Genomic DNA, 9710 nt, shown 5'->3' with positions numbered 1-9710 from the left:
ATTACGTGAATAACGAGTAGATTTATAACTTAACCCAACCGATAAGAATTTACTGGTATGTTTTTACGATAGTTCTGTATAGTTGACAGGAGTTTAAAAAATCCATTAAAATATTTGATATTTTTATTCCGTTCTCCGATTTTATATTACTTACGGATTTCAATGTTAAACCGGTGATATTACGATTTCGTATATCCCATCTTTAAGGGGATGTAGAAAACAACGTGTATAATTCTTGTATAATGTTAAAAAATTAACCGTTACTTCGACAACATCATTTACAACTAAATTTAATGAATGAGAGAGATGCACGAGGTACAGAAAAAACTCTAGAATTTATTTTCCTTAAATTTACGATTTATGTATCCGTTTGTCATAAAAATTTGTCTTTCCACTTTTTTCCCGAGACTACAAATATTCGAGTACAAAGTAACCGGTTTCGACTTATTTCTACTTAAGAAGTAGTTAAATAATTAAGCGATTAGGGAGGAAATTGGGGACGTAAACAAAACCCTGAAGAAAGAGCCGGAATATTACTTAAACAAAAGCTTAACCGAACCAATCTATAGCAGAGTACAGTGGGAACTGATTTCTTCGAAATACTGTATTAGATGTAATAAAGACAGAAATTTTTCCAGTTCGACGAGAGTGATCGAAAAGTTGTAGCCTAAATTTTGGAAATTTCTGAGGATACTTGGTCCTAAAACGAATTAGTTAGAAAACAAATGACTATTAAGTTTAACATATTTTTACGGCTATGGTGAGAAACGTTTAAAATCTACAACAGCCCTGTCGCGTCCTTTGAGATATACTAATGATGCAACAAAAGAAATATTTGACACTGACTGGTATCGGCACCCTGGGGATTTGGCAGTCCGCGTGTATGCACGCTCTGCAACCGTCTTCGATTCCATCCATTAGCCACTCGTAGGGAGCTATTTGACTAAGTGCATTGTTTTAAGATTTAAAAAGTAAAGAATATTTTATATTTTTATGTACGTTTCTTTGCAAAGCTATATTTAATTATAATTTTCTTTAAAAGTACATTCATATAATTGAAGAATATTTTGTATGTACCGGTACATCCACCACATATTTTATTTCACTAAGTAAGTTTTTATTGTGGGTGTAAGTTTTTATCGTTTATAACGATATGAATGGACCCTAGACCATCACTGACGCGCAATTGACTGATTGTCCCTGGATGTCGGCTTCTTACAGGAACACAGCTTCCCTATCATCAAATGTTACGGCACGCCCCTGTTGTTGTGGGAAGTTCGGTCCCCTCGTTCCTCTATTGGTTCCATTTCACGTGTTTGCCCTCGCTTGGACAATCCTATTGATCCGCAAAACTGTTCACTCCCAACCTCCCCGTGTCTTTGGGATTTTGGGCTTTTATAACCTTTTTCTTCCTGAAATCTGAGATTTTGGTTGATCCAAATGATGGTTCTCTGCGATTCTATTGGTCCCTGGTCTGTTGCCAGGGATGCGATAAGATGTTTTTGGTAAACTTTTGTTATTTGTGAGAATACAGTAGAGCATCGTTTATCCGGAAGCCGATCAACTGAAACGTCAGTTAACCAAAAGCGTTCCAGTCAGATTGTGTCGTGCTGAATCAAATGTTTTTGATACTAGATTAACTTCCAAAATATAATTTTTTGTATTTATTTATATTTTTCAATATATTTATTTTGTTTGTACAAAATAAAGAAATAATTTTTTACAATACAATAGCCACGATTATTATTTTAAAAAATTTACATTGGGCTTAACATCGACAAAAATTCAATGCAAAGCGATGTGCAGCAGAGAAAAATTTCAACATGGGATAGGTTAATATATTTTTTCGTATATAATCAGTTATCCGAACAACCCCAGTCCCCAATTGATTCAGATAAACGACACTCTTCTGTAGTAAAAATAAATATAAAACCAATTTCTAGNGCGGTCCTTCTCTGTTCTTTTTCCGTTATTTACACGTGTAGGTCATTTCATTGTTATCCACATTTGATATCATCATTTATCACATACTTCCATGACACTCTTTTCTGTCCGCTACAACTGCCAAGAATTAACGCGATTGGCGAAGCGTAGTGACAGTGGGCCAATAGAGAGCAGGATCCTTGCCATAATGCGGTTTGCGCGCCAATTTTCGTACGTGCGTTAATCAAGCCGAATAGTTTGGCCGAATATTCGGCTATTCGGCCACGCTCCTGGCCGAATATTCGGTATTCGGCCTGAAGCCGAATATACTATTCGTTACAACACTACCAATTAGTGCTTACTGAACCGTAGCACTATGTAAATGTCATATGGCGTGATTCCCGGCCGACCAATTAGCATCACCAGCCGAAACGTTATGCAAATCTGTGATTCCCAAGCCATAGTCTTATGCAAATCATGCCGTGTGGCGTAATTGTCTGCTGACCAATCAGTGGCTGTACCAGTGCTGTGCGATGTCTATAATTTTAACATCGATGCTAAATTTCGATGTCGGATTTCACATCGATGTTTGATCGATGCCCATTGGAACATCGATGTTCAATCAAGATAAACTCAAACATTTAAAAAAAAACAAAACTTAATTTTATTTTCAACTTGTATAGTTCAATTACAGTTCCAATGCATACAGTTCTTCAATTGATAATGAATTTAAAACTAGAAGTTTGTGTACATTCTTTGGCTTTAAAGAACTCCGCTTTTTGTTGATAGTATTTCCAGCTTTGGAAAATAATCTTTCTGCTGGAACTGAAGTGGCAGGAATGCAAAGCCACTTCATGGCAAGTTCACATAAATTATAGTTAAAAAATTTCATGGATTTCCACACATCCAAAGCATTACTATTGTGAGGCACAATAGGGTCATCTAAAAAAGTATTAAAATTTGAATTTAAAGTTGCATTTGTGTTAACATTTCTATCTTAATATCAATTTTTCTGGATGACCAAAGGTCATCATCTTCAAGTTTATTTTCTGCATTATTGTGAAAACTTATTTGAGCCTCAGCAGAGGGAAATTTACAAAGTTCTGCATTTACACATTTAATTGCATTTGCACAACATGCTGGACTTTTAAAATCTAGCTTTTTGAACCTTGGGTCTAGTAATGTGGAAACACTATATACTAACTTCGTCTCAGTGGATTTAAAACGGAAATCAAGATTACTAAAACATTTTTCCAGCAACTTCTTTCCCACATTTGTTTCTGTAGAAACCTTGCAAAGTGCATTAAACATTAACCCTAAAAATGGGATAATTTTACTGATGGTAGTGTGAGTTTCTGCTGAAATTTCATTAGTTACTTTATAAAAAGGTTTTAGTACTTTAAGCGCATCATTCAAAGCACTTAATTCTCTACCAGAGAGCATGTCGGGTGCCTCTGGAAACTTTTGCAATGTTAGTGTAACAAAATTTTTTAATAGTATAAATCTCTCAATCATCAAGAAATACGAATTTCATCGAGTCTCAACATGCTAAATTAATTTTAATGTCACAGAACCTTTTTCATTCTGTGATGAGTCAGAGTAAACAGACTAACATGGCAGAGTTGAGGATGAGTTTCAATGAGTGTGAGTTCGTTCACTGTTAAAATAGTGTAAATTTGTAAACATATTTGCAAGAACTTTGTTTCATCGCAATTTCTACGAAATTCCCGGANCTGCGATGAGTCAGAGTAAACAGACTAACATGGCAGAGTTGAGGATGAGTTTCAATGAGTGTGAGTTCGCTCACTGTTAAAATAGTGTAAATTTGTAAACAAGAATATTTGCAAGAACTTTGTTTCATCGCAATTTCTACGAAATTCCCGGACTGTCCGAGTGAAAACCGAACAGGTGGTAACACTAGTTACAAAGAATGAACTGCATGCATCGATGAATGAAAATTCACATATTGCTAACATCGATTCAGGATCGATGTTTCAAAAACATCGGAAGTTCGATGCATCGACGAACAAAAACATCGATGTATCGATGTGACATCGATGCATCGCACAGCACTAGGCTGTACTTTCAACCATCTGTCGATGACCGTTACGACTAAAGGAAAACTTCGCTAGGTCTTACTTTCAGGGGGAGGTCTTATATTTCGCAATTCAGCAAAATCTGTGCTAGGTCTTATTTTCTGCGGATGTCTTATTTTCAGGGAAACACGGTAGTAGTATAGATATAGATATAGATGAAAACGCGTGCGTATTCGAATGCAGCGTTGTATCAAAATTTCAAAGGAATCGGTAGGAACAAACGAACATTACATTTTTATTTATATAGATAGATAGAAGATGATCTGCTTTAGTTCATTTTCACAGAAAAGTATAATGCCTCGCAGAAAAGCAAACTTAGGGCGTCGTACTCGTAGCGCCATCTGTTAGACATAAAAGCCTTAACCTAGATTATATATTTTAATTTATATGAATGTTTAACGTAATAATATACAGCCTATGTCCACTCTAAAGTTCTATTCTAAATATTGGTGAAAGAATTTTTGAAATCGAATGAGTAGTTTCGGAGATTACCTGCTGCAAACAAACTTACAAACATTACCTCTTTATAATATTAGTATAGATATGACAAATACTGTACAGTAGACTCCCCTATAACGGAAATTCCTATAACGTAGCGAAAAAATTGTAACAGTATTCGTATAAAGGGACTCGTAAAACGTCGTCGCGACTCGTGTCGCGACAAGATTGGTCGAATCTGGACCAATAGTGGATGAGCAGCCGAACTATTTTCCACCGTCCAGCGCCACGCTACGGAGAGTTTAGGCGAGTAAATTGAGTTTATTATTGTCTGTACAGTATGTAAATTAGGTACCGTAAGTCTAATAAAGTACTGTAATTTTATACATTTCTTGTGAAAGAAACATTTCTTATTCAACAGCCTTAAAAATTATTTATATTAATGATGTCTCCAAAGGTCAACGAATTTTTCGCAGAAAAATAACTTATCAGAAATCGCGGCCGTCTTTGGTTCACTGCTCCGCGACGAAAACAAGCGTAAGCAATGGCTTGGTCGAACGGTGCACACTCGGTAAGTAATCCTACAATTTTTTGTTTATAGCATAGTTTATACGGATTATTCCCAAAAACTTATAGGTGTTTTGGAAACGTTGAATTAATTAGTCTAGAATCGGTTAATTTTATGGAAGAAAACCTTTCAAACAGCCATAGTCCGTAAACTTCACACGTGTCGGGCTGTGATTGGCTCATGTATTTAAGAATTCCTACAACGTGGAATTCTTATAAAGTGGAACGTATCTAAGCGTTATAGGGGGTCTTCTGTATTGAATGTCGTTATATTCGATTTGGAAAGTAGACGAAGAAACTACATTTAATTAAGTTACACCTGTGGCACGAGAAGCGTTGGAATTGGCTTCTAACCGTGAATGAACAATACAATCTAAACATAAATGTCAACTGTTCGTAGGGATGTTTATTTGGAAGAGAGTACTGTACTTGCGGATCACCACGTCGGAAACAGTGATCGACGAAGTTGTTCAATGTTCAATAATGGCGAATATTGTCAGCATCTTTTGAACTTGCCGTATTTCTCGGGATCAGGATTGCCAGGTCCACGCGTTTTGAACTTAGTTGAACTACTTTAATAATAGCATCTTATTTTTTGTTTGCATTGCAAATTATAAAGTAAATACAGTCGACCACCCTAAAGCACGGTAGATACGTTCCTGTTTTTATGAATCCATTACTTACGAGTCCAGCCAATCATAGCCCGGCACGTATGCAGTTTACGGACTACGGCTGTTTGAAAGGTTTCTTCCATAAAATTAATCGATTCTAGACTAATTCGACATTTCCAAAATACGTATAATTTTTTGGGAATAATCCATATAAACTATGCTATAAACAAAAAATTGTAGGATTACTTACCGAGTGTGCACCGTTCGACTCGACAATGCCATTGCTTAAGCTTGTTTTCGTCGCGGAGATTGCCGTCGAATGGCGTTCGCGTGCTTCCTGATAAATTATTTTTTTGCGAAAAATTTGCTGAACTTTGGAGACATCGTTAATATAAATATAATTTTTATGGACGTTAAATAATAAATTATTTTTAGTAGGTCCGCTGCTCGTTTAAACTCAACGGTTTCTGCAATCCTGTCGCGACACGAGTCTGCGATGACGTTTTACCGAATTACAGAAGATTTTTTAGCATGTTTGTACGAATACTGTCGCAATTTTTTCGCCGTGATATAGGAATCCGAACTATAAGAACCCCTGTTAATGGGGGTCGACTGTACTACATTTGTAGCCCATTTTGGCAATGATGGTTTCCGACACGCATCGTCACTGTCTAGTAATTCTTTTTTTTTTTTTTTTTTTTTTTTTTTTTTTTTTTTTTTTTTTTTTTTTTTTTTTNTTTTTTTTTTTTTTTTTTTTTTTTTTTTTTTTTTTTTTTTTTTTTTTTTGTTATACTTCTCGGGGAATTGAAATGTTAGGAAATAAGTGAAGAAGGTTATCAGGAGGGGAAGAATCAAAATATCCTTAAAACGCGTTATATAATTTATGGACAATCTCTAAGCTGCTCAAAGTAAAGCAGCTTAAGAGTTGTCACATTTTGCACGTGACCAATGTGATAGTTGTGCTTTCTCCGAACCTAGTTTCAAGTGTTGACTGATTTAATTGCAAAATATTTCTTTTAAGAAATGCCGAAAGTAGTTAGCAGGAAGGAAGATTTAAGAAAACTAGCTGCAGGATTTGTCGAAGAAGGTATTGTTACTCGTGGAACTACTTTGAGAAGTAATAATCTATTTGTGACGTGAAGATTATATTGAAAAAAACACAAGTCGAAACCTCTTTAATTAAAAGCTTATTTTGACCAAACGAAAAGAAATTAAAGCAAAAAAAAAAAAACCAAGAAAAAAAACAAACCTTTATTTCAAAATCCATGACAGAAAGTAATAATAGTGCTGCTTACAGAAACGAATTGTTTTTTAACAATAGCTTTCTTTTATNGACTATACCATCTTGGCAACTGACCTTTCCTTGTAGGCTGCTGGCCGCCAAAAAGTCCTTTTAAAATCACAAAAATACATCCAGTAAAAAATACAAATATTTTTTAAAAAGGAATTAGTAGCATATGGACGTCTTCTAGTTACCATCATACCTTCTTGGTCTGTTTCGGCCTTTTATCTACTTGGAAAATGAGCGATTTTAATTTTTTCATCTACATTTACCAGCGTTCATTTTCCAAGAAGATAAAAGGCCGAAACAACCCAAGAAGGTATGATGGTAACTAGAAGACGTCCATATGCTACTAATTCCTTTTTTAAAAAAATTTGTATCTTTTACTGGATGTATTTTTGTGATGTTAAAAGGACTTTTTGGCGGCCAGCAGCCTACAAGGAAAGGTCAGTTGCCAAGATGGTATAGTCCAGAATGCGAAAATAATAAATGGTGGTTCCTTTTTTTTGGGAGGACTTTGTCTTCAGATATTTATTTAATTATAATTATTGCCATCGGACGAAAATTTTACCAAAAATCTAATCCAGATAAAATATTCTGAAGTGAAAAAAAGTAGTATTAACATTTCTTACATNATTAGTCTGGAAACGGGGGACCTAATTCTTGCATTCTGTGAAAACGGGTAAGATTGGCTATAATGTAATTATCTTAATCTTCACTATCGTTACTTTTTGCCCAGCGAAGCGGGTCCTTGCAGCTAGTTATTAATATTTATTAGTTTGTATAGTTTTAGTTTAATTTAAATTCTAGAATTTTCCTTCTTTCCGATTTCTGTGTTCCTTTGTCTCGGACTTCCAAAAACTCGCCTTACCCCTAACCCATCAGGGGATAGCGTTAGAACAAAGGGAGAAAACGAGGCTGGAGGGGAAAAGGAAGAGTTTCTAGAAGCATTCTTAGGCCGGACTCGGAGAGAGACAGACGAGCGGCAGCAGGCTCTTGAACTGAAAGTCGAGGAGCGCTGCAGAAGGAGGCCGTAAGAAGCGGATCGGTAGAAGAATCCGGTCGACGATTATAGAGAAAAAAAACCCAAAACAGACCCGAGTTGTTCTAAGAGGAGAACAGACGAGGAACGGTGGAGAACCAACTGGAAAATTTGGTACCCTTCTGTCCTTTAATTCTTCTCATTTCCCCTTCTACTTTTTCTATTTTTAGTTTAGNGTTCCAGCAAAGATCTTATTTTCACTTTACCGAGTGCCTAGTAGGTAATTTGCAGATTACCTAGATAATCTGCACATTACCTAGGTAATTTGAGAAATAGAACAATTTTAGCAACTTTAACGGATCACGCTAGTTAATCTGCAGATTAGCTAGGTAATGCGCACATTAACGGATTTCGAGCTTTAGCGGTAACATATATATTAAATGGACGTGTGTGTCCCTTATATTTCACTTTTCAGCCAAAACTACACATCGCACATGAATGGTGTTTGTATGTGGTAGTAGCCCCAAGTCTCCATTCGTGTACTATGGTGGTTGCGTCTCGATAGTTATAAGGGTGCGGGAGATATGGGCTTGAAAATGGTTGAAAGTGAAAGATTTTCTATTTCGATTTTAAAAATTTTCGAATTCGAATTTGTATTCGAATTGGTTCGATTATAGAACGATTGTAAACGTTCCATAAAATTGATCAAATTGAAAATAGTTCGTTTGGCTGGACGTAAAAATTCTCTAATTAGTCTGGAAACGGGGGACCTAATTCTTGCATTCTGTGAAAACGGGTAAGATTGGCTATAATGTAATTATCTTAATCTTCACTATCGTTACTTTTTGCCCAGCGAAGCGGGTCCTTGCAGCTAGTTATTAATATTTATTAGTTTGTATAGTTTTAGTTTAATTTAAATTCTAGAATTTTCCTTCTTTCCGATTTCTGTGTTCCTTTGTCTCGGACTTCCAAAAACTCGCCTTACCCCTAACCCATCAGGGGATAGCGTTAGAACAAAAGGAGAAAACGAGGCTGGAGGGGAAAAGGAAGAGTTTCTAGAAGCATTCTTAGGCCGGACTCGGAGAGAGACAGACGAGCGGCAGCAGGCTCTTGAACTGAAAGTCGAGGAGCGCTGCAGAAGGAGGCCGTAAGAAGCGGATCGGTAGAAGAATCCGGTCGACGATTATAGAGAAAAAAAACCCAAAACAGACCCGAGTTGTTCTAAGAGGAGAACAGACGAGGAACGGTGGAGAACCAACTGGAAAATTTGGTACCCTTCTGTCCTTTAATTCTTCTCATTTCCCCTTCTACTTTTTCTATTTTTAGTTTAGGTTTTTTTTAAGGTTTACGCGTGCAAATAAATTGTCGGGAGGTAGTTATCGAGAAATTAACTACCGGTCTATTAATATACCTGGTCACTCAAGATTGTGGAACCGTATGAAGAACAGCAGGAATCCGAACCTATTCTGTATATATATTTCATATTCAGCGAGAAATTAAACTCGTTTAATTGGTAAAACGTGTATGTATTTACCTGTCCGCGTTGAACATTTCACACCAGTACACCACCACATATTTTATTTCACAAAGTAAGTTTTTATTATTTTATTTTTAATTGTAGCCCTTATATCGTGGCTAGCGATTCGGAATGTAATTGTGATATTAAAAATGCATTTAGAGAAGTCTACGGTTTTTATTGGTTTATCGAATAAACGATACGAATGGACCCTAGACCATCACTGACGCGCAATTGACTGATTGCCCCTGGATGTCGGCTTCTTACAGAAACACAGCTTCCCTATCATCAAATG

At 36.2% G+C, this 9710-nt stretch overlaps 1 protein-coding gene across 1 annotated transcript in view; it reads left to right on the top strand.

The window, feature by feature from the left end:
• LOC111638891 (cysteine proteinase-like) overlaps positions 1-9710 on the top strand; it is a 32710-nt gene that overhangs the window by 9491 nt on the left and 13509 nt on the right. The window contains exon 10 of the mRNA XM_023384659.1: positions 2618-2780. Coding sequence (XP_023240427.1) covers positions 2618-2780 — 163 coding nt within the window. The remainder of the gene's footprint in view (positions 1-2617; positions 2781-9710) is intronic.

This window comes from Centruroides sculpturatus, unplaced genomic scaffold (assembly GCF_000671375.1).
Source record: "Centruroides sculpturatus isolate CEXI.00-Female unplaced genomic scaffold, Cexi_2.0 scaffold1059, whole genome shotgun sequence".
Taxonomy (NCBI): domain Eukaryota; kingdom Metazoa; phylum Arthropoda; class Arachnida; order Scorpiones; family Buthidae; genus Centruroides; species Centruroides sculpturatus.
The sequence above is the reverse complement of the archived record's forward strand: the minus strand, read 5'-3'. Positions and strand labels throughout refer to the sequence as shown.